This window comes from Ranitomeya imitator, chromosome 10, assembly GCF_032444005.1.
Source record: "Ranitomeya imitator isolate aRanImi1 chromosome 10, aRanImi1.pri, whole genome shotgun sequence".
Lineage (NCBI taxonomy): Eukaryota > Metazoa > Chordata > Amphibia > Anura > Dendrobatidae > Ranitomeya > Ranitomeya imitator.
The window spans coordinates 89,524,512-89,551,377 of NC_091291.1; the positions used below are offsets into that span (position 1 = coordinate 89,524,512).

At 48.6% G+C, this 26,866-nt stretch overlaps 1 protein-coding gene across 1 annotated transcript in view; it reads left to right on the plus strand.

The window, feature by feature from the left end:
• The window catches only part of LOC138651609 (alpha-tectorin-like), a 360,891-nt gene that overhangs the window by 271,879 nt on the left and 62,146 nt on the right, over positions 1–26,866 (plus strand). The window contains exon 16 of the mRNA XM_069741925.1: positions 25,566–26,139. Coding sequence (XP_069598026.1) covers positions 25,566–26,139 — 574 coding nt within the window. The remainder of the gene's footprint in view (positions 1–25,565; positions 26,140–26,866) is intronic.

Below are 26,866 nucleotides of genomic sequence, written 5' to 3' on the forward strand. Positions count from 1 at the left end.
GGGCACACGAACCCAAGGAGGGCACACAGACACAAGGAGGGCACACAGACACAAGGAGGGCACACGGACACAAGGAAGGCACATGCACACAAGGAGGGCACACGGACACAATGATAGCACACGGACACAAGGAAGGCACAAGGACAGAAGGAAGGCATACAGGCACAAGGAAGGCACACGGACACAAGGAAGGCACATGTAAACAAGGAGAGCACAGGGACGCAAGGAAGGCACACGGACACAAGAAAGGCACAAGGAAAGGCACAAGGAAGGCACACGGACACAAGGAAGGCACAAGGAGGGCTCACGGACACAAGGAGGGCACAGGGACGCAAGGAGAGCACACGGACACAAGGAAGGCACAAGGAAGGCACACAGGCACAAGGAGGGCACACAAACACAAGGTGGGCACATGGACACAAGGAGAGCACACGGACACAAAGAAGGCACATGCACACAAGGAGGGCACATGGACACAAGGATAGCACACGGACACAAGGAAAGCACACGGACACAAGGAAGGCACAAGGACAGAAGGAGGGCACGCAGACACAAGGAAGGCACACGGACACAAGGAAGGCACATGGAAACAAGGAGAGCACAGGGACGTAAGGAAGGCACAAGGAAAGGCAAACAGGCACAAGGAGGGCTCACGGACACAAGGAGGGCACAGGGACGCAAGGAGGGCACACGGACACAAGGAAGGCACAAGGAAGGCACACAGGCACAAGGAGGGCACACAGACACAAGGAGGGCACACAGACACAAGGAGGGCACACAGACACAAGGAAGGCACATACACACAAGGAGGGCACAAGGACAAAAGGATAGCACACGGACACAAGGAAGGCACACGGACACAAGGAAGGCACAAGGACAGAAGGAGGGCACGCAGACACAAGGAAGGAACACGGACACAAGGAAGGCACATGGAAACAAGGAGAGCACACGGACACAAGGAAGGCACACGGACACAAGGAAGGCACAAGGACAGAAGGAGGGCACGCAGACACAAGGAAGGAACACGGACACAAGGAAGGCACATGGAAACAAGGAGAGCACAGGGACGCAAGGAAGGCACACTGACACAAGCAAGGCACAAGTGACTACAGTCTAAAAAAGGAAGAAGGAAACTGATCGTAAAGTCCAAAAGTAAATAATTTATTCAATACAGGCACCATCCAGGAGCAAAAGGAAGGCACAAGGAAAGGCTCACAGGCACAAGTAGGGCACACGGACACAAGAAGGGCACTCAGACACAAGGAAGGCACAGGGATGCAAGGAAGGCACATGGACACAAGGAGGGCACATGGACACAAAGAGGGCACAGGGACGCAAGGAAGGCACATGGATACAAGGAGGGCACATGGACACAAGGAGGGCACAGGGACGCAAGGAAGGCACATGGACACAAGGAGGGTACAGGGACGCAAGGAAGGCACACAGGTACAAGGAGGGGTCACAGACACAAGGAAGGCACAGGGAAGGCACACAGGCACAAGGAGGGCTCACGGACACAAGGAGGGCACAGGGACGCAAGGAGAGCACACGGACACAAGGAAGGCACAAGGAAGGCACACAGGCACAAGGAGGGCACATGGACACAAGGAGACCACACGGACACAAGGAAGGCACATGCACACAAGGAGGGCACACGGACACAAGGATAGCACACGGACACAAGGAAAGCACACGGACACAAGGAGGGCACAAGGACAGAAGGAGGGCACACGGACAGAAGGAGGGCACGAGGACAGAAGGAAGACACAAGGACAGAAGGAGGGCACACAGACACAACGAAGGCACACGGACACAAGGAAGGCACATGGACACAAGGAGAGCACAGGGACGCATGGAGGGCACACGGACACAAGGAAGGCACAAGGAAGGCACAAGGACAAAAGGAGGGCACTCAGACACAAGGAAGGCACAGGGACGCAAGGAAGGCACATGGACACAAGGAAGGCACAAGGAAGGCACACAGGTACAAGTAGGGCACACGGACACAAGGAGGGCACTCAGACACAAGGTAGGCTCAGGGACGCAAGGAAGGCACATGGACACAAAGAGGGCACAGGGACGCAAGGAAGGCACATGGACACAAGGAGGGCACAGGGACAAAAGGATAGCACACGGACACAAGGAAGGCACACGGAAACAAGGAAGGCACAAGGACAGAAGGAGGGCACGCAGACACAAGGAAGGCACACGGACACAAAGAAGGCACATGGAATCAAGGAGAGCACAGGGATGCAAGGAAGGCACACGGACACAAGGAAGGCACAAGGAAAGGCACACAGGCACAAGGAGAGCACACGGACACAAGGAAGGCACATGCACACAAGGAGGGCACACGGACACAAGGATAGCACACGGACACATAGAAAGCACACGGACACAAGGAAGGCACACGGACACAAGGAAGGCACAAGGACAGAAGGAGGGCACGCAGACACAAGGAAGGAACACGGACACAAGGAAGGCACATGGAAACAAGGAGAGCACAGGGACGCAAGGAAGGCACACGGACACAAGCAAGGCACAAGTGACTACAGTCTAAAAAAGGAAGAAGGAAACTGATCGTAAAGTCCAAAAGTAAATAATTTATTCAATACAGGCACCATCCAGGAGCAAAAGGAAGGCACAAGGAAAGGCTCACAGGCACAAGTAGGGCACACGGACACAAGAAGGGCACTCAGACACAAGGAAGGCACAGGGATGCAAGGAAGGCACATGGACACAAGGAGGGCACATGGACACAAGGAGGGCACAGGGATGCAAGGAAGGCACATGGACACAAGGAGGGTACAGGGATGCAAGGAAGGCACACAGGTACAAGGAGGGGTCACAGACACAAGGAAGGCACAGGGAAGGCACACAGGCACAAGGAGGGCTCACGGACACAAGGAGGGCACAGGGACGCAAGGAGAGCACACGGACACAAGGAAGGCTGTTGTGAATTCTGTGGCAGAGTTCACTCCTGTGGTCACAAGTGGTACTTCGGCTGATTCTCTCTGGGATCTTCCGTTTGTGGAGGAAAGTGTTACTGCAGCTTCTGAGTTTCCTCCCTCAGGTGATCTGGTGAGCTCGTTAGCTTCTTCTCTACTTAACTCCACCTGATGCTTTGATCTATGCTTCCTGTCAATGTTTCAGTGTGGGACTTGTTTTTTCCCTGGATCATTCCTGTGGCCTGCTGCTCTGCAAAGCTAAGTTTTGCTTATGTTATTTTGTTGCTATTTTTCTGTCCAGCTTGCTTTATTGGTTTTTCTCGCCTGCTGGAAGCTTTGAGACGCAGAGGGACCACCTCCGTACCGTTAGTCGGTGCGGAGGGTCTTTTTGTCCCCTCTGCGTGGTTTTTTATAGGTTTTTGTGCTGACCGCAAAGTTATCTTCCCTATCCTCGTTCTGTTCAGCTAGTCGGGCCTCACTTTGCTAAATCTGTTTCATCTCTATGTTTGTGTTTTCATCTTACTCACAGTCATTATATGTGGGGGGCTGCCTTTTCCTTTGGGGAATTTCTCTGAGGCAAGGTAGGCTTATTTTTCTATCTTCAGGATTAGCTAGTTTCTCAGGCTGTGACGAGGCGCCTAGGTTCTGGTCAGGAGCGCTCCACGGCTACCTTTAGTGTGGTTTGATAGGCTTAGGGATTGCGGTCTGCAGAGTTCCCACGTCTCAGAGCTCGTTCTATTATTTTGGGTTATTGTCAGTTCACTGTATGTGCTCTCACCTCCTTGTCCATTGTGATTCTGAATTGCCTTTCATAACAGAAGGCACAAGGAAGGCACACAGGAACAAGGAGGGCACTCGAACACAAGGAGGGCACACAGACACAAGGAGGGCACATGGACACAAGGAGACCACACAAACACAAGGAAGGCACATGCACACAAGGAGGGCACACGGACACAAGGATAGCACACGGACACAAGGAAAGCACACGGACACAAGGAGGGCACAAGGACAGAAGGAGGGCACACGGATACAAGGAGGGCACGAGGACAGAAGGAAGACACAAGGACAGTAGGAGGGCACACAGACACAACGAAGGCACACGGACACAAGGAAGGCACATGGACACAAGGAGAGCACAGGGACGCATGGAGGGCACACGGACACAAGGAAGGCACAAGGAAGGCACACAGGCACAAGGAGGGCACAAGGACAAAAGGAGGGCACTCAGACACAAGGAACGCACAGGGACGCAAGGAAGGCACATGACACAAGGAAGGCACAAGGAAGGCACACAGGCACAAGTAGGGCACACGGACACAAGGAGGGCACTCAGACACAAGGAAGGCTCAGGGACGCAAGGAAGGCACATGGACACAAGGAGGGCACAGAGACGCAAGGAAGGCACATGGACACAAGGAGGGCACAGGGACGCAAGGAAGGCACACAGGCACAAGGAGGGCTCACGGACACAAGGAGGGCACAGGGACGCAAGGAGATCACATGGACACAAGGAAGGCATACAGGCACAAGGACGGCACACGAACCCAAGGAGAGCACACAGCCACAAGGAGGGCACACGGACACAAGGAGAGCACACGGACACAAGGAAGGCACATGCACACAAGGAGGGCACACGGACACAAGGAAGGCACAAGGACAGAAGGAAGGCATACAGGCACAAGGAAGGCACACGGACACAAGGAAGGCACATGTAAACAAGGAGAGCACAGGGACGCAAGGAAGGCACACGGACACAAGAAAGGCACAAGGAAAGGCACAAGGAGGGCTCACGGACACAAGGAGGGCACAGGGACGCAAGGAGAGCACACGGACACAAGGAAGGCACAAGAAAGGCACACAGGCACAAGGAGGGCACACAAACACAAGGTGGGCACATGGACACAAGGAGAGCACACGGACACAAGGAAGGCACATGCACACAAGGAGGACACACGGACACAAGGATAGCACACGGACACAAGGAAAGCACACGGACACAAGGAAGGCACAAGGACAGAAGGAGGGCACGCAGACACAAGGAAGGCACACGGACACAAGGAAGGCACATGGAAACAAGGAGAGCACAGGGACGCAAGGAAGGCACATGGACACAAGGAAGGCACAAGGAAAGGCTCACAGGCACAAGGAGGGCACACGGACACAAGGATGGCACTCAGACACAAGGAAAGCACACGGACGCAAGGAGGGCACATGGACACAAGGAGGGCACAGGGACGCAAGGAAGTCACATGGACACAAGGAGGGCACAGGGATGCAAGGAAGGCACACAGGCACAAGGAGTGCTCACGGACACAAGGAAGGCACAAGGAAGGCACACAGGCACAAGGAGGGCTCACGGTCACAAGGAAGGCACAAGGAAGGCACACAGGCACATGGAGGGCTCACGGACACAAGGAGGGCACAGGGACGCAAGGAGAGCACACGGACACAAGGAAGGCACACAGGCACAAGGAGGGCACACAGACACAAGGAGGGCACACAGACACAAGGAGACCACACGGACACAAGGAAGGCACATACTCACAAGGAGGGCACAAGGACAAAAGGATAGCACACGGACACAAGGAAGGCACACGGACACAAGGAAGGCACACGGACACAAGGAAGGCACGCAGACACAAGGAAGGTACACGGACACAAGGAAGGCACAAGGAAAGGCACACAGGTACTAGGAGAGCACACTGACACAAGGAAGGCACATGCACACAAGGAGGGCACACGGACACAAGGATAGCACACGGACACATAGAAAGCACACGGACACAAGGAAAGCACACGGACACAAGGAAGGCACACGGACAAAAGGAAGGCACAAGGACAGAAGGAGGGCACGCAGACACAAGGAAAGCACACGGACACAAGGAAGGCACATGGAAGCAAGGAGAGCACAGGGACGCAAGGAAGGCACACGGACACAAGCAAGGCACAAGGAAAGGCACACAGGCACAAGGAGGGCACACGGTCACAAGGAAGGCACAAGGAAGGCACACAGGCACAAGGAGGGCTCACGGACACAAGGAAGGTACAAGGAAGGCACACAGGCACAAGGAGGGCTCACGGACACAAGGAGAGCACAGGGATGCAAGGAGAGCACACGGACACAAGGAAGGCACACAGGCACAAGGAGGGCACACGAACACAAGGAGAGCACACAGACACAAGGAGGGCACATGGACACAAGGAGACCACACGGACACAAGGAAGGCACATGCACACAAGGAGGGCACACGGACACAAGGATAGCACACGGACACAAGGAAGGCACACGGCACAAGGAAGGCACAAGGACAGAAGGAGGGCACGCAGACACAAGGCACACGGACACAAGGAAGGCACATGGAAACAAGGAGAGCACAGGGACGCAAGGAAGGCACATGGACACAAGGAAGGCAGAAGGAAAGGCTCACAGGCACAAGGAGGGCACGCGGACACAAGGAAGGCACTCAGACACAAGGAAGGCACAGGGACGCAAGGAGGGTACATGGACACAAGGAGGGCACAGGGACGCAAGGAAGTCATATGGACACAAGGAGGGCACAGGGATGCAAGGAAGGCACACAGGCACAAGGAGTGCTCACGGACACAAGGAAGGCACAAGGAAGGCACACAGGCACAGGGAGGGCTCACGGACACAAGGAAGGCACAAGGAAGGCACACAGGCACAAGGAGTGCTCACGGACACAAGGAGGGCACAGGGACGCAAGGAGAGCACACGGACACAAGGAAGGCACAAGGAAGACACACAGGCACAAGGAGGGCACACGAACACAAGGAGGGCACACGGACACAAGGAGACCACACGGACACAAGGAAGGCACATACACACAAGGAGGGCACAAGGACAAAAGGATAGCACATGGACGCAAGGAAGGCACATGGACACAAGGAAGGCACAAGGAAAGGCTCACAGGCACAAGAAGGGCACGCGGACACAAGGAAGGCACTCAGACACAAGGAAGGCACAGGGACGCAAGGAGGGTACATGGACACAAGGAGGGCACAGGGACGCAAGGAAGTCATATGGACACAAGGAGGGCACAGGGATGCAAGGAAGGCACACAGGCACAAGGAGTGCTCACGGACACAAGGAAGGCACAAGGAAGGCACACAGGCACAGGGAGGGCTCACGGACACAAGGAAGGCACAAGGAAGGCACACAGGCACAAGGAGTGCTCACTGACACAAGGAGGGCACAGGGACGCAAGGAGAGCACACGGACACAAGGAAGGCACAAGGAAGACACACAGGCACAAGGAGGGCACACGAACACAAGGAGGGCACACGGACACAAGGAGACCACACGGACACAAGGAAGGCACATACACACAAGGAGGGCACAAGGACAAAAGGATAGCACATGGACACAAGGAAGGCACACGGACACAAGGAAGGCACAAGGACAGAAGGAGGGCACGCAGACACAAGGAAGGCACACGGACACAAGGAAGGCACATGGAAACAAGGAGACCACAGGGACGCAAGGAAGGCACATGGACACAAGGAAGGCACAAGGAAAGGCACACAGGCACAAGGAGGGCACACGGACACAAGGAAGGCACAAGGAAGGCACACAGGCACAAGGAGGGCTCACGGATACAAGGAAGGCACAAGGAAGGCACACAGGCACAAGGAGGGCTCACGGACACAAGGAGGGCACACGGATGCAAGGAGAGCACACGGACACAAGGATGGCACAAGGAAGGCACACAGGCACAAGGAGGGCTCACGGATACAAGGAAGGCACAAGGAAGGCACACAGGCACAAGGAGGGCTCACGGACACAAGGAGGGCACACGGATGCAAGGAGGGCACACGAACACAAGGAGGGCACACAGACACAAGGAGGGCACATGGACACAAGGAGACCACACGGACACAAGGAAGGCACATGCACACAAGGAGGGCACACGGACACAAGGATAGCACACGGACACAAGGAAGGCACACGGCACAAGGAAGGCACAAGGACAGAAGGAGGGCACGCAGACACAAGGAAGGCACACGGACACAAGGAAGGCACATGGAAACAAGAAGAGCACAGGGACGCAAGGAAGGCACATGGACACAAGGAAGGCACAAGGAAAGGCTCACAGGCACAAGGAGGGCACACGGACACAAGGAAGGCACTCAGACACAAGGAAGACACAGGGACGCAAGGAGGGCACATGGACACAAGGAGGGCACAGGGATGCAAGGAAGTCACATGCACACAAGGAGAGCACAGGGATGCAAGGAAGGCACAAGGAAGGCACACAGGCACAAGGAGGCCTCACGGACACAAGGAAGGCACAAGGAGGGCTCACGGACACAAGAAGGGCACAGGGACTCAAGGAGAGCACACGGACACAAGGAAGGCACAAGGAAGGCACACAGGCACAAGGAGAGCACACGAACACAAGGAGGGCACACAGACACAAGGAGGGCACATGGACACAAGGAGACCACACGGACACAAGGAAGGCACATACACACATGGAGGGCACAAGGACAAAAGGATAGCACACGGACACAAGGAAGGCACACGGACACAAGGAAGGCACAAGGACAGAAGGAGGGCACGCAGACACAAGGAAGGCACACGGACACAAGGAAGGCACATGAAACAAGGAGAGCACAGGGACGCAAGGAAGGCACATGGACACAAGAAAGGCACAAGGAAAGGTTCACAGGCACAAGGAGGGCACACAGACACAAGGAAGGCACTCAGACACAAGGAAGGCACAGGGACGCAAGGAGGGCGCATGGACACAAGGATGGCACAGGGACGCAAGGAAGTCACATGGACACAAGGAGGGCACAGGGACGCAAGGAAGTCACATGGACACAAGGAGGGCACAGGGATGCAAGGAAGGCACACAAGCACAAGGAGTGCTCACGGACACAAGGAAGGCACAAGGAAGGCACACAGGCACAAGGAGGGCACACGAACACAAGGAGGACACACAGACACAAGGAGGGCACATGGACACAAGGAAACCACACGGACACAAGGAAGGCACATACACACAGGGAGGGCACAAGGACAAAAGGATAGCACACGGACACAAGGAAGGCACACGGACACAAGGAAGGCACAAGGACAGAAGGAGGGCACGCAGACACAAGGAAGGCACACGGACACAAGGAAGGCACATGGAAACAAGGAGAGCACAGGGACGCAAGGAAGGCACATGGACACAAGGAAGGCACACGGACACAAGGAAGGCACAAGGACAGAAGGAGGGCACGCAGACACAAGGAAGGCACACGGACACAAGGAAGGCACATGGAAACAAGGAAGACACAAGGAAAGGCTCACAGGCACAAGGAGGGCACACGGACACAAGGAAGGCACTCAGACACAAGGAAGGCACAGGGACGCAAGGAGGGCGCATGGACACAAGGAGGGCACAGGGACGCAAGGAAGTCACATGGACACAAGGAGGGCACAGGGATGCAAGGAAGGCACACAGGGACAAGGAGTGCTAACGGACACAAGGAAGGCACAAGGAAGGCACACAGGCAACAAGGAGGGCTCACGGACACAAGGAGGGCACAGGGACGCAAGGAGGGCACACGGACACAAGGAAGGCACACAGGCACAAGGAGGGCACACGAACACAAGGAGACCACACGGACACAAGGAAGGCACATACACACAGGGAGGGCACAAGGACAAAAGGATAGCACACGGACACAAGGAAGGCACACGGACACAAGGAAGGCACATGGAAACAAGGAGAGCACAGGGACGCAAGGAAGGCACATGGACACAAGGAAGGCACAAGGAAAGGCTCACAGGCACAAGGAGGGCACACGGACACAAGGAAGGCACTCAGACACAAGGAAGGCGCATGGACACAAGGAGGGCACAGGGACGCAAGGAAGTCACATGGACACAAGGAGGGCACAGGGATGCAAGGAAGGCACACAGGCACAAGGAGTGCTCACGGACACAAGGAAGGCACAAGGAAGGCACACAGGCACAAGGAGGGCTCACGGACACAAGGAGGGCACAGGGACGCAAGGAGAGCACACGGACACAAGGAAGGCACAAGGAAGGCACACAGGCACAAGGAGGGCACACAGACACAAGGAGGGCACACAGACACAAGGAGACCACACAGACCCAAGGAAGGCACATACACACAGGGAGGGCACAAGGACAAAAGGATAGCACACGGACACAAGGAAGGCACACGGACACAAGGAAGGCACAAGGACAGAAGGAGGGCACGCAGACACAAGGAAGGCAAACGGACACAAGGAAGGCATATGGAAATAAGGAGAGCACAGGGACGCAAGGAAGGCACACGGACACAAGGAAGGCACACGGACACAAGGAAGGCACAAGGACAGAAGGAGGGCACGCAGACACAAGTAAGGCACACGGACACAAGGAAGGCACATGGAAACAAGGAGAGCACAGGGACGCAAGGAAGGCACATGGACACAAGGAAGGCACAAGGAAAGGCTCACAGGCACAAGGAGGGCACACGGACACAAGGAAGGCACTCAGACACAAGGAAGGCACAGGGACGCAAGGAGGGCACATGGACACAAGGAGGGCACAGGGACGCAAGGAAGTCACATGGACACAAGGAGGGCACAGGGATGCAAGGAAGGCACACAGGCACAAGGAGTTTTCACGGACACAAGGAAGGCACACAGGCACAAGGAGGGCACACGAACACAAGGAGACCACACGGACACAAGGAAGGCACATACACTGTTATGCTGTGCTATCAGGCAACACAGTGTGCAGTAATCAGCGCACATACAGTGATATGGCAATAACCCAAAAACAATAGAACAAGCTCTGAGACGTGGAATCTCTGCAGACTGCAATACCTGAACCTATCCTCACACAACTAAAAGCAGCAGTGGATTGCGCCTAACACTACCTATGCAACTCGGCACTGCCTGAGGAGCTGACTAGCCTGAAGATAGAAATACAAGCCTGACTTGCCTCAGAGAAATACCCCAAAGGAATAGGCAGCCCCCCACATATAATGACTGTTAGCAAGATGAAAAGACAAAACGTAGGAATGAAATAGATTCAGCAAAGTGAGGCCCGATATTTTAGACAGAGCGAGGATAGCAAAGAGAACTATGCAGTCTACAAAAAACCCTAAAGCAGAACCACGCAAAGGGGGGCAAAAAGACCCACCGTGCCGAACTAACAGCACGGCGGTGCACCCTCTGCGTCTCAGAGCTTCCAGCAAAAGGGAATAGCACAGCTGGACAGAAAAAACGGAAACAAAAACAAAGTAACACTTATCTAGCAGAGCAGCAGGCCACAGGAAAGATGCAGTAGCTCAGATCCAACACTGGAACATTGACAAGGAGCAAGGAAGACAGACTCAGGTGGAGTTAAATAGCAAGGCAGCCAACGAGCTCACCAAAACACCTGAGGGAGGAAGCCCAGAGGCTGCAATACCACTTGTGACCACAGGAGTGAATTCAGCCACAGAATTCACAACAATACACACAGGGAGGGCACAAGGACAAAAGGATAGCACACGGACACAAGGAAGGCACAAGGACAGAAGGAGGGCACGCAGACACAAGGAAGGCACACGGACACAAGGAAGGCACATGGAAACAAGGAGAGCACAGGGACGCAAGGAAGGCACATGGACACAAGGAAGGCACAAGGAAAGGCACACAGGCACAAGGAGGGCACACGGACACAAGGAAGGCACTCAGACACAAGGAAGGCACAGGGACGCAAGGAGGGCACATGGACACAAGGAGGGCACAGGGACGCAAGGAAGTCACATGGACACAAGGAGGGCACAGGGATGCAAGGAAGGCACACAGGCACAAGGAGTTCTCACGGACACAAGGAAGGCACAAGGAAGGCACACAGGCACAAGGAGGGCACACGAACACAAGGAGGGCACAGGGACGCAAGGAGAGCACACGGACACAAGGAAGGCACATACACACAGGGAGGGCACAAGGACAAAAGGATAGCACACGGACACAAGGAAGGCACAAGGACAGAAGGAGGGCACGCAGACACAAGGAAGGCACACGGACACAAGGAAGGCACATGGAAACAAGGAGAGCACAGGGACGCAAGGAAGGCACACGGACACAAGGAAGGCACAAGGAAAGGCACACAGGCACAAGGAGGGCACACAGACACAAGGAAGGCACAGGGACGCAAGGAGGGCACATGGACACAAGGAGGGCACAGGGAGGAAAGGAAGTCACACGGACACAAGGAGGGCACAGGGATGCAAAGAAGGCACACATTCACAAGGAGTGCTCATGGACACAAGGAAGGCACAAGGAAGGCACACAGGCACAAGGAGGGCACACGAACACAAGGAGGGCACAGGGACGCAAGGAGAGCACACGGACACAAGGAAGGCACAAGGAAGGCACACAGGTACAAGGAGGGCACACAGACACAAGGCGGGCACAGGGACGCAAGGAGCGCACACGGACACAAGGAAGGCACAAGGAAGGCACACAGGCACAAGGAGGGCACATGAACACAAGGAGGGCACACAGATGGAGCATCAATAGCAATATCGATGAAAATAGGATAATTCTTCATATCCTAATCTGATCCTTACAAAATCTAAATCTATTACTAACAAAAATGCTTTTTGCCTTGGATAATGATGGTAATCTACTGCTAAACAGCATTTAAATCATAACTGACTGCCATACTGGAGCAGTGGCTACAGGGAGAAAATTAAAGAGGTTGTCCACTACTTTATCATTGATTTTATGTTTTCTTAGCATAGGTCATCAATGTCTGATCGTTCAGAGTCTGACACCCAGCAGCCCTGCCGATCAACTCACTTGCGAATCGGCTCCGTCTTCTGATCGTGGCCGCCACAGGATACTGCACATCCACCTCCTATTAATTTGAATAGGAGGTGGATGGGTAGCACCAAGCCCTGGCCACTATCAGAAGACAGCCATCTCTACAAGTGAGTACTTAAGGCCGACGGCCATTGCTGTCACTGATAACATCTGATTGGCGAGGGTTTTGGGTGCCAGATCCCAACCGATCATACATTGATGAACTATCCTAAGGATAGGTCATCAATGCTAAACTAGTGTACATGTTTAAGTTATATCCTCTCTGCAGCCGCTCTCCTATAGTCATTGTTGCAGTGCAGGGAGGGGTTACAATCACCACTTCCAACATCATGAATGCATCTGTAATCATTCCCTAGCACATTAATTGATAGGTAACACCTCAACGTGTGTGCAGCTTGTCTGTGCAGAACAGTATATCAATTAATATGCATGGGGAGAGACTACAGCTCACCTCATAGTGAATGGGGACAGTAACCGCTCCCTGCACCGTCCTGATATCTGCAGCTGCATGGAAATTGTAAGTTTATTTTGTCCCTGTAGTTGCTGTTCCAATTAGGCATCAACACGTGATCTGAATGTTGTTCACCTACAGATTATCACTATATCTGCAGGTAAATAGCATTTTTTGAATTGAGAATATGCATCTGGGCTTTTGCAAAAACAAATGTATTCTGGTCTCCATCTAGGTCATGGTAAAACTAACGAACACATGACTGTATTATGGCATCCATGATGTAGAGCATCCACGTGTGACCCCAGTTTTATATATATAAAATATATACAGTGGGGCAAAAAAGTATTTAGTCAGTCAGCAATAGTGCAAGTTCCACCACTTAAAAAGATGAGAGGCGTCTGTAATTTACATCATAGGTAGACCTCAACTATGGGAGACAAACTGAGAAAAAAAAATCCAGAAAATCACATTGTCTGTTTTTTTAACATTTTATTTGCATATTAAGGTGGAAAATAAGTATTTGGTCAGAAACAAACAATCAAGATTTCAGGCTCTCACAGACCTGTAACTTCTTCTTTAAGAGTCTCCTCTTTCCTCCACTCATTACCTGTAGTAATGGCACCTGTTTAAACTTGTTATCAGTATAAAAAGACACCTGTGCACACCCTCAAACAGTCTGACTCCAAACTCCACTATGGTGAAGACCAAAGAGCTGTCAAAGGACACCAGAAACAAAATTGTAGCCCTGCACCAGGCTGGGAAGACTGAATCTGCAATAGCCAACCAGCTTGGAGTGAAGAAATCAACAGTGGGAGCAATAATTAGAAAATGGAAGACATACAAGACCACTGATAATCTCCCTCGATCTGGGGCTCCACGCAAAATCCCACCCCGTGGGGTCAGAATGATCACAAGAACGGTGAGCAAAAATCCCTGAACCACGCGGGGGACCTAGTGAATGAACTGCAGAGAGCTGGGACCAATGTAACAAGGCCTACCATAAGTAACACACTACGCCACCATGGACTCAGATCCTGCAGTGCCAGACGTGTCCCACTGCTTAAGCCAGTACATGTCCGGGCCCGTCTGAAGTTTGCTAGAGAGCATTTGGATGATCCAGAGGAGTTTTGGGAGAATGTCCTATGGTCTGATGAAACCAAACTGGAACTGTTTGGTAGAAACACAACTTGTCGTGTTTGGAGGAAAAAGAATACTGAGTTGCATCCATCAAACACCATACCTGCTGTAAAGCATGGTGGTGGAAACATCATGCTTTGGGGCTGTTTCTCTGCAAAGGGGCCAGGACATATCCTACAAGCGAACCACGGAGTATAAAGACACCCAGAAGTACAAAATATATAACAGCTTTATTAAATACAATAATTATACAAGATGACAGACTCAACAAAAAGCGTACACATATAGTTCATGTACGGCGGACAAAGACCACTGTATGTAACACCTAAGGTACAGACCATGCATCAACCGATAGCTACCAGGGATATGTCAGTCCTATAGTTGACTCAATTATCTATCCTTAAGGTGCATAGTGCAACCTCCATATACCCGGTACAGCCATACTAATGACATCTCATCAGACCTAAGTCAGTAAAAAGGTGCTCTGCATGTCTTACCTACACTCATTGGTGCCAGTGTCCGTCCGGCGGCCCCGACGCGCGTTTCGCGTGGGCTTCCTCGGGGGGTCGTACTTTTGTGTGTATTAGGTGTGGTATTTAAAGAAGAGATATCAGCTGTGACCACAGTGATGCACCGTAATTGGCGCATGCGCACCGCCCAGAGTGAGGCCGCTGTACGCATCATCCCCGGCAGTTCCGGCGTCCAGAGCAGGTAGAGGGTAAACCCCTCAAGACGTCATTTCCTGCTCGGATGCTCCTAGACGGCGGGGAGGATGATCAGCGAGTCCCACTACGGCGCGCATGCGCGCGTGCACCAGCAGCCATCTCTACTCAGGGACGATCTAAGGGCAGCAGGTAAAAGACAATACTACTACAATACTAACGAATAACACGGAAGCAATAACATGAATGTGAACACCCGATACCTATAGAAGTGTAGATTGGAAATATAGTTACAGGGTGATACATATTATTATAATATGCGCCTTCACATAATGTCTCCAAGCTAATAAAGGGGATGCCTACACATCGCATCTCTATAGTGATGATACAAAAAAATAATTTTTAAAAAAATACCAAAGGTATACATACATGGAAGTGCACAATGTTGCAAATAAACCAGAAAATATAAGATGTGAACACATCCTCTATGTGTCAATCATTAAATACTATACACAATATTCTAGTGAACCAATTATTCAAATATACAATATAACGCACAAAGAAATATGAATATATATATATATATAGAAAATATATAAAATATAAAAATATGGACATACAAAAAAAAAAAAAAAAAGGAGACAAACTTAAACTAACATAATATTCCTGCCATATGTATAGAGACACATTCTAAATTAAGCTGCACATATTTATAATAACGTGAAGCATCATCGGTCGAGTTCTTCTCCGATCTTTTCTTCTGTAAGAGGCACCGCTATACAGATGTCCAGATATCTCATACCACACCAGTATACAGACAATGATGGAATGACTACGTGTAATACAGGTACTCTAAAAACATAAAACACACAAAATTAAAATCCAGACAAGGAATATCCTAACGAACCCAACGCATTTAAATCTATAAAAAAGGAGCAAAACTAAGTTGTTCATTCAGGCCTTGTGGAGCCAGGGTGCCCAGCACCGTTATCCAGCGGCATTCTAGTTGTGCCAATTTTTTCTTTAAGTCACCGCCTCTTATTCCACTCCTGACATGATCTATTCCAAAGACACTCAAATCTTTAGGGTTACATCTGTGGTGCTGCCTGAAATGTCTAGGAATTGTCTTGAGAGACACAACATCCGTTGATTCTTTCGCTGCCATGATGTCTCTGATGTGTTCCCGGGTCCTGATCCTCAATTCACGTGAGGTCAGTCCCACATATGATAGTCCGCAAGTGCATCTAGCCATGTATACCACATAAGTGGTACTACATGAGATGTAGTCCGTAATTTTGAATTCTTTTTTGCCATCAGCAGAAGCAAAGGATAATGTCCTCACATGATTCTGACACGCCAGGCAGTCACCACATGGGAAGAATCCCCATTTCTTCCTCCTCCCACTACCAAATATAGATGGATTTCTAGTGATATAATGACTCTTGACCAACATATCTCTCAGATTTTTAGATCTTCTTGCAGTCATCAAAGGTTCGTCCGAGAGATATTTGGCCAAGGTGGGGTCAGTCTTAAGGATAGGCCAGTGTCTCCTCAAAATACTTCTCATTGTACCCCATTGGTGATTAAAGGTAGAGATGTATCTAATTTTTTCATCCTCCTTCTTCTTTTTCAGTGGTTGTGACAGTAAGTCACATCTTTTTTGATTTTTAGCCCGAGTATACCCACGCTTTATACTTCTATTGCTATATCCGCGTGATCTAAATCTCTCCCCAAGGTTCACTGATTGTCTCGTAAATGCCTCCTCAGAAGAACATATCCTCCTCATCCTCAAAAATTGTCCTATAGGAATAGCCCCAATAGTGGAGCTATTATGGGACGAGGAGGCATGGAGGAGTGCATTAGCCGATGTTTCTTTCCTAAACACATCCGTGTATATGGAGCCATCTGCCTGGATCTGCAGCAAGATATCAAGGAAGGAGATGCTCTCCCTACTGAAATTATAAGTGAGCCTGATATTGAGGTCGCCACAGTTCAGTTCCTGCATGAAAGAATGAAGTTGTTCTACCGGCCCTTGCCAAATAAACAAAATATCGTCAATGTACCGATACCACCCCAGTACTTGGGGGGCGGAGTGTGCGCCCCCGAATATTGTTCTTTCCCAATATCCCAAAAATAAATTTGCATACGAGGGCGCACACGCCGCCCCCATCGCGGTCCCGCGACTCTGGAGGTAGTATCGGTCCTTAAAAGTAAAACAATTGTGTGTCAGGATGAACTGCAAAAGCCTCAATACCAGGCCCACTATGTCTGGATCAATATTACTGGATTCCAGAAAAAAAGTTGCGGCCTCCATCCCGTCATCATGATGGATGGAGGTGTAAAGTGTTTCGATATCTGCTGTAACCAACAGCATATCTGGGTCCAGGGAAAGGCCATCAAGTCTCCTCAGGACGTCCGTAGTGTCTCTGACATACGAGGGCAAAGTCTCTACCTGCGACCTCAGGTAATAGTCAATGTATTTGCAAACTGGGTCACATAGCCCTCCCATGCCAGAGACAATCGGACGTCATGGGGGATTCACCGAGTCCTTGTGGACCTTGGGGAGGAGATAAAACGTGGGCATAACTGGGTACTCTACTATCAAACCATCAAATTTTTTTTATTGATGATTCCCTGATATAAAGCCTCCTCTAGAATTTCCCCAAGCTCTCTCATATATTTTGGTAGTGGGTTTTGGGGTAACAGGGTATACGTCTCCCTGTTACGTAATTGTTTGAATGCCTCTTTTTTGTATTTATCCGTAGGCCAAAGGACCACGTTCCCCCCCTTATCAGATGGTTTAATAATAACATCCTGTAAATTACGGATTTCTTGCAAGGCCACCCTCTGATGACGTGTCAGATTGTCCCTCTTCTTTTTGTTGCTAATAGTTTTTAAGTCGGCGGCCACTAAGTTGGTAAAAATTTCTACTTGAGGGCATAATGACAAGGGGGGGAACGTGGTTGACTTAGCACGGATCAAGGGAGGGGGTATACCTGTGGAAGGATAAGCCCTCATATGCAAATTTATTTTTGGGATATTGGGAAAGAACAATATTCGGGGGCGCACACTCCGCCCCCCAAGTACTGGGGTGGTATCGGTACATTGACGATATTTTGTTTATTTGGCAAGGGCCGGTAGAACAACTTCATTCTTTCATGCAGGAACTGAACTGTGGCGACCTCAATATCAGGCTCACTTATAATTTCAGTAGGGAGAGCATCTCCTTCCTTGATATCTTGCTGCAGATCCAGGCAGATGGCTCCATATACACGGATGTGTTTAGGAAAGAAACATCGGCTAATGCACTCCTCCATGCCTCCTCGTCCCATAATAGCTCCACTATTGGGGCTATTCCTATAGGACAATTTTTGAGGATGAGGATATGTTCTTCTGAGGAGGCATTTACGAGACAATCAGTGAACCTTGGGGAGAGATTTAGATCACGCGGATATAGCAATAGAAGTATAAAGCGTGGGTATACTCGGGCTAAAAATCAAAAAAGATGTGACTTACTGTCACAACCACTGAAAAAGAAGAAGAAGGAGGATGAAAAAATCAGATACATCTCTACCTTTAATCACCAATGGGGTACAATGAGAAGTATTTTGAGGAGACACTGGCCTATCCTTAAGACTGACCCCACCTTGGCCAAATATCTCTCGGACGAACCTTTGATGACTGCAAGAAGATCTAAAAATCTGAGAGATATGTTGGTCAAGAGTCATTATATCACTAGAAATCCATCTATATTTGGTAGTGGGAGGAGGAAGAAATGGGGATTCTTCCCATGTGGTGACTGCCTGGCGTGTCGGAATCATGTGAGGACATTATCCTTTGCTTCTGCTGATGGCAAAAAAGAATTCAAAATTACGGACTACATCTCATGTAGTACCACTTATGTGGTATACATGGCTAGATGCACTTGCGGACTATCATATGTGGGACTGACCTCACGTGAATTGAGGATCAGGACCCGGGAACACATCAGAGACATCATGGCAGCGAAAGAATCAACGGATGTTGTGTCTCTCAAGACAATTCCTAGACATTTCAGGCAGCACCACAGATGTAACCCTAAAGATTTGAGTGTCTTTGGAATAGATCATGTCAGGAGTGGAATAAGAGGCGGTGACATAAAGAAAAAATTGGCACAACTAGAATGCCGCTGGATAACGGTGCTGGGCACCCTGGCTCCACAAGGCCTGAATGAACAACTTAGTTTTGCTCCTTTTTTATAGATTTAAATGCGTTGGGTTCGTTAGGATATTCCTTGTCTGGATTTTAATTTTGTGTGTTTTATGTTTTTAGAGTACCTGTATTACACGTAGTCATTCCATCATTGTCTGTATACTGGTGTGGTATGAGATATCTGGACATCTGTATAGCGGTGACTCTTACAGAAGAAAAGATCGGAGAAGAACTCGACCGATGATGCTTCACGTTATTATAAATATGTGCAGCTTAATTTAGAATGTGTCTCTATACATATGGCAGGAATATTATGTTAGTTTAAGTTTGTCTCCTTTTTTTTTTTTTTTTTGTATGTCCATATTTTTATATTTTCTATATATATATATATATATATATTCATATTTCTTTGTGCGTTATATTGTATATTTGAATAATTGGTTCACTAGAATATTGTGTATAGTATTTAATGATTGACACATAGAGGATGTGTTCACATCTTATATTTTCTGGTTTATTTGCAACATTGTGCACTTCCATGTATGTATACCTTTGGTATTTTTTTAAAAATTATTTTTTTGTATCATCACTATAGAGATGCGATGTGTAGGCATCCCCTTTATTAGCTTGGAGACATTATGTGAAGGCGCATATTATAATAATATGAATCACCCTGTAACTATATTTCCAATCTACACTTCTATAGGTATCGGGTGTTCACATTCATGTTATTGCTTCCGTGTTATTCGTTAGTATTGTAGTAGTATTGTCTTTTACCTGCTGCCCTTAGATCGTCCCTGAGTAGAGATGGCTGCTGGTGCACGCGCGCATGCGCGCCGTAGTGGGACTCGCTGATCATCCTCCCCGCCGTCTAGGAGCATCCGAGCAGGAAATGACGTCTTGAGGGGTTTACCCTCTACCTGCTCTGGACGCCGGAACTGCCGGGGATGATGCGTACAGCGGCCTCACTCTGGGCGGTGCGCATGCGCCAATTACGGTGCATCACCGTGGTCACAGCTGATATCTCTTCTTTAAATACCACACCTAATACACACAAAAGTACGACCCCCCGAGGAAGCCCACGCGAAACGCGCGTCGGGGCCGCCGGACGGACACTGGCACCAATGAGTGTAGGTAAGACATGCAGAGCACCTTTTTACTGACTTAGGTCTGATGAGATGTCATTAGTATGGCTGTACCGGGTATATGGAGGTTGCACTATGCACCTTAAGGATAGATAATTGAGTCAACTATAGGACTGACATATCCCTGGTAGCTATCGGCTGATGCATGGTCTGTACCTTAGGTGTTACATACAGTGGTCTTTGTCCGCCGTACATGAACTATATGTGTATGCTTTTTGTTGAGTCTGTCATCTTGTATAATTATTGTATTTAATAAAGCTGTTATATATTTTGTACTTCTGGGTGTCTTTATACTCCGTGGTTCGCTTGTAGGATATATCTAGTAGTGGAGTTTGCCCTGTAACTCTATATGTCCATGATAGGGTATAGCCCTATGGATTATTTGCAGTAATATGCATCAGTGGTATCTGTATTTAAAGGGGCCAGGACGACTGATCCGGGTACATGAAAGAATGAATGGGGCCATGTATCGTGAGATTTTGAGTGCAAACCTCCTTCCATCAGCAAGGGCATTGAAGATGAAACGTGGCTGGGTCTTTCAACATGACAATGATCCAAAGCACACCGCCAGGGCAACGAAGGAGTGGCTTCGTAAGAAGCATTTCAAGGTCCTGGAGTGGCCTAGCCAGTCTCCAGATCTCAACCCTATAGAAAACCTTTGGAGGGAGTTGAAAGTTCGTGTTGCCAAGCGAAAAGCCAAAAACATCACTGCTCTAGAGGAGATCTCCATGGAGGAATGGGCCAACATACCAACAACAGTGTGTGGCAACCTTGTGAAGACTTACAGAAAACGTTTGACCTCTGTCATTGCCAACAAAGGATATATTACAAAGTATTGAGATGAAATTTTGTTTCTGACCAAATACTTATTTTCCACCATAATATGCAAATAAAATGTTAAAAAGACAGACAATGTGATTTTCTGGATTTTTTTTTCTCAGTTTGTCTCCCATAGTTGACGTCTACCTATGATGTAAATTACAGACGCCTCTCATCTTTTTAAGTGGTGGAACTTGCACTATTGCTGACTGACTAAATACTTTTTTGCCCCACTGTATATATATATATATATATATATATATATATATACATATATATATATATATATATATATATATATATATATATATATATATATATATATAGTACAGACCAAATGTTTGGACACACCTTCTCATTTAAAGATTTTTCTGTATTTTCATGACTATGAAAATTGTACATTCACACTGAAGGCATCAAAACTATGAATTAACACATGTGGAATTATATACTTAACAAAAAAGTGTGAAACAACTGAAAATATGTCTTATATTCTAGGTTCTTCAAAGTAGCCACCTTTTGCTTTGATGACTGCTTTGCACACTCTTGGCATTCTCTTGATTAGCTTCAAGAGGTAGTCATCGGGAATGGTCTTCCAACAATCTTGAAGGAGTTCCCAGAGATGCTTAGCACTTGTTGGCCCTTTTGCCTTCACTCTGCAGTCCAGCTCACCCAAAACCATCTCGATTGGGTTCAGGTCTGGTGACTGTGGAGGCCAGGTCATCTGGCGTGGCACCCCATCACTCTCCTTCTTGGTCAAATAGCCCTTACACAGCCTGGAGGTGTATTTGGGGTCATTGTCCTGTTGAAAAATAAATGATGGTCCAACTAAACGCAAACCGGATGGAATAGGATGCCGCTGCAAGATGCTGTGGTAGCCATGCTGGTTCAGTATGCCTTTAATTTTGAATAAATCCCCAACAGTGTCACCAGCAAAGCACCCCCACACCATCACACCTCTTCCTCCATGCTTCACGGTGGGAACCAGAGTGTAGAGTCCATCCATTCACCTTTTCTGTGTCGCTGTGTCGCACAAAGACACGGTGGTTGGAACCAAAGATCTCAAATTTGGACTCATCAGACCAAATGTCCATTCCTTGTGTTCTTTAGCCCAAGCAAGTCTCTTCTACTTGTTGCTTGTCCTTAGCAGTGGTTTTGCAGCGCTCCCACGGGAAGAGCAATGGGATACTCGGTACCGGGTCCTTCAGTTCCCTCAGCGGGGATGTCACGGTGGCCCGACCCGGACCGTGGCCCTTTGAGGGGCACCCAATTAAAAGGTGTTCTAAGTTTGTCAAGTGTTCGTGACGCCACCTGTGGTATTCGGTCAGGGTGACCGACGCTGCTTAGGAGTCCGCTGGGGTGATGGAATGGCAGCTAGATGGTATACCTTCCCACAGGTGAAGTATATCCCCAGGGCTTCCCAGAAATGTAGATGATGATGGTGGGGGGGTGCAAGGCGCGGTGAATAACGAGGACACAATGAGTGCAGTCTCTTTACCTTTACTGAAGGCTTCAGCATCCACAGTCCAGGGTGCCGGATCACAGGGTAGGCAGAGTCCGGCCGGTCTGATGGCAATTCCAGAGTCTCCTTATCCAGGTGGAAATCAGTAGCCTACCCCTTGCGCACAGTAACGTAGTAGGTCTCTACGTGCATTAGCTCTCATAGGGTCCTCACTCTTGTTACTCTTCTCTCGGTCCCCCAGATGGATAGGACCAAACCGTATGACGGTGGTGGCCTGAGGCTATTTTATAGGGACCCTAGCGTTGCCCCTCCTCCGCTTTGCCACCTTGTCTGCTTAGGTTCTTAGGTCGGGCAGCCAACTTGAAGATGACTGTCCTGCCGGTCTCTGAAGTAAAGCATAGAGTCTATTACTCCCTCGGTGTTTTGGCTACCGGATCTGCGCACAGTGAGAGGCAGCCTGCTTCTAGCTGGTCTCCCACTTGTGTTATACTCCTGTTGCTACGACTTCGGTGCTCACTCACTACGACACACTTCCTTTCTTGTCCTTTCCTTGGAGACTGCCGCAATCAGGTGCAGGCGCAGCTCTGTGTCCTTCTTTCCTTCCTGGGCCAAGCCCAGTCTGCTCCTCTCCTCTCCTGCTGACTATCTCCTTCTCCCTCCAGTCAGCTTCTCCTTCTCCTCCAACTGACCTCACTTCCTAACCAAACCCCCAGTTTTACCCAAGTGTGAGGAGTGGCCTAATAGATAGAACCCTTAGCTCCCCCTGGTGGCTGGCGTGTGAAATGTGTGTGTGGCTGTGATACCTGGCAAGGTGAACTCCTTTGGTGCCATCAGACGTAACATCGCTCCCCCTGGTGGAAGATTGACATTACTGCAATGACCAGGACTCTGGGGCGCTGCAGATCTCCCTGAGAATCTGCCTCTGAAGCTTATTTTACATGAAGGGGGAGTTACCAATGTGATGTGTAACGGCTGCTCTCTGCTTTCCTGATCTCACTGCAGAGCTGTGTGTGATTGTACCTGACACAGGACAGCAGTAAAGTGATTGTCCGGCCTTAAGCTAGAAGTATTCAGTCACTGTATGTGACTGCAGTCTTGTGAATCGACAATCCACGCACACTCTGACGATTCTTCGGCGTAGCTGGTGTGTTACTTAAAATATGTGATTTGCATACATACGGTCAAGTACTTTCCTAGCAGCTATTTTACCATGAAGGCCTGCTGCACAAAGTCTCCTCTTAACAGTTGTTGTAGAGATGTGTCTGCTGCTAGAACTGTGTGTTGCATTGACCTGGTCTCTAATCTGAGCTGCTGTTAACCTGTGATTTCTGAGGCTGGTGACTTGGATAAACTTATCCTCAGAAGCAGATGTGACTCTTGGACTTCCTTTCCTGGGGCGGTCCTCATGTGAGCCAGTTTCTTTGTAGTGCTTGATGGTTTTTGCAACTGCACTTGGGGACACTTTTCAAAATGTTCCCAATTTTTCGGACTGACTGACCTTCATTTCTTAAAGTAATGATGACCACTCGTATTTCTTTACTTGGCTGCTTTTTTCTTGCCATAATACAAATTCTAACAGTCTATTCAGTAGAACTATCAGCTGTGTATCCACCAGACTTCTGCACAACACAACTGATGGTCCCAACACCATTTATAAGGCAATAAATCCCATTTATTAAACCTGACAGGGCACACCTGTGAAGTGAAAATCATTTCTGGTGAATACCTCTTGAAGCTCATCAAGAGAATGCCAAGAGTGTGCAAAGCAGTCATCAAAGCAAAAGGTGGCTACTTTGAAGAACCTAGAATATAAGACATATTTTCAGTTGTTTCACACTTTTTTGTTAAGTATATAATTCCACATGTGTTAATTCATAGTTTTGATGCGTTCAGTGTGAATGTACAATTTTCATAGTCATGAAAATACAGAAAAATCTTTAAATGAGAAGGTGTGTCCAAACTTTTGGTCTGTACTGTATATGTATATATATATATATATATTTAAAACAAGGTTCTTTACATACAAAGAAAAAATGCAGCCACTTTATGGCACATTTCAGGAAGTTATACGGGCAGCACGGTGGCTCAGTGGTTAGCACAGCAGCCTTGCAGCGCTGGAGTCCTGGGTTCTAATCCCACCTTGGACAACATCTGGGTTTCCTCTGGGTTCTCCGGTTTCCTCCCACATTCCAAAGACATACTGATAGGTAATTTAGATTGTAAACCCCAACGGGGACAGCGATGACAATGTGTGCAACCTGTAAAGCGCTGCGGAATATGTTAGCGCTATATAAAAATAAAGAATATTATTATAACCATTTTATACAGCGTTCCACAGAGGTTATTGTTCTAGAAATAAAATAAGTTAGAAAATAAAATATGTAGTATGTAGTGATTTCTTGATTTCATAGCAGAATGTATAATGACAACTGGCGACCGAGTTTTGTCCCAAACGGAAAGACAAAAACAACAAACACCATGAAAAATGACATTAGAAAAGTAGCATTTTTCAGCAAAATGCTATGTTTAACTCACCTTTGGGCCACATTCACACTGGCAGTATTTGGTCAGGATTTTACATCAGTATTTCTGAACCAAAACCAGGAGTGGAACAAACAGAGGAAAAGTATAATAGAAACATATGCACCACTTCTGTATTTATCACCCACTCCTGGTTTTATCTTACAAATACTAATATGAAATTGTGACCAAATACTGAACGTCAGGGATTGATAATGCAAGTATTGTTGTTTTCACAGAATTTTCGAAAAATGCCTCTGCCCAGACAACCCCTTTAACTCTATGAAATAATGGTATAAGTATTTTGTGATAAATACTACACTTCTCCCCGTCTTTGTGCTTTGCCTCATGTTAACAAGTTCTGCTTTGATCTTCCAGGTTAATGGATTTCAAGTGGAGCTTCCATATTATCTGCCATCTGGTGAGCTGGAAATGTATCGTAACAAAAACGGCACAGTAATTGAGTCTGAAGGACTGGTTCGAATACAGTATTCAGACCAAGGTCTCCTTCACATCACTCTCTCCACTTTTTACTACAACTGCACCGGAGGACTATGTGGTTACTTCAACGGAAATAGCGAGGATGAATTTTGCTTCCCAAATGGTAAATGTACAGACAACGTGGCCGTATTCTTAGAAAGCTGGACCACTTTTGACGAGATTTGCAATGGAGAATGTGGAGATCTGCTGAAGGCTTGCAACAATGATTCGGAACTGCTCAAGTATTACAAAAGCCGATCCAAGTGCGGAATAATTAATGATCCCAGCAATAGCTCATTTCTGGACTGCCATGCTGTGGTTAATGTATCGGCTTACTATAGGACCTGCTTATTTCGTTTGTGCCAAAGTGGAGGGAACCAAACAGAACTTTGTGACTCAGTCAGCCGTTATGCCATGGCTTGCCAAAATGCTGCAGTAGATGTTGGCCAGTGGAGGAGTAGAAATTTCTGCCGTAAGTCCATACAATTTACATTTTAAGGTTTTAGTTTAGATAAATGTTTTTGACCATATCAATGGAATTAACTTAAATATGTGTTCTTTAATTGCTTTAGTTTGTTAGACAGCATAAAAATAAGCAAGTTTACAATTTACTTGCTTTTTTCTAACTGCTGTGATTTTCCTGCTGTGATACTTTATATCTTTTTTAGTATACAGCTGGTTTCCATGAAACTTGGTCTTCATACCCTGCATACCCAGTGATTACATTTCAGGAGACGAGTTGACTCCTAGCATACCAGCCAGCTCTCTCCAGCTCATTGATTTCTATACAGCAGTTTGCTGTTTGCCTCCTACCCTCCTGTCTCATCTTCTGAAGAGATGCAGTTATATTTCACCAGTCGTAACCTTTCACAGCAGGTCTTCTAATCATGGATCTCTGCTCTAGCTGTTAGATCTCTGTGCTTGTTCAAATGCCCTGTTATTTCTGTGTGTATGTAAATGCTAAGATAGCAGTGCACATGCTCCAGAATAAAGCACTTGATAGAAACCAGGAAGTGAAGAAACAGTAAGGAGCTGCGATTGGGCCCAGCGTGTCAGAGGCCCGCCCAGATGAGAAGAAACTTCAGCTGGATGTGCGTCCTTGGATACACATCCAGGTGAAGTGTGTTGCCTTGCACAGATTCATTGGGTCCATGCGCAACAATACATGCTGGCAGCCAATCAGAGGACAGCAGCTGACG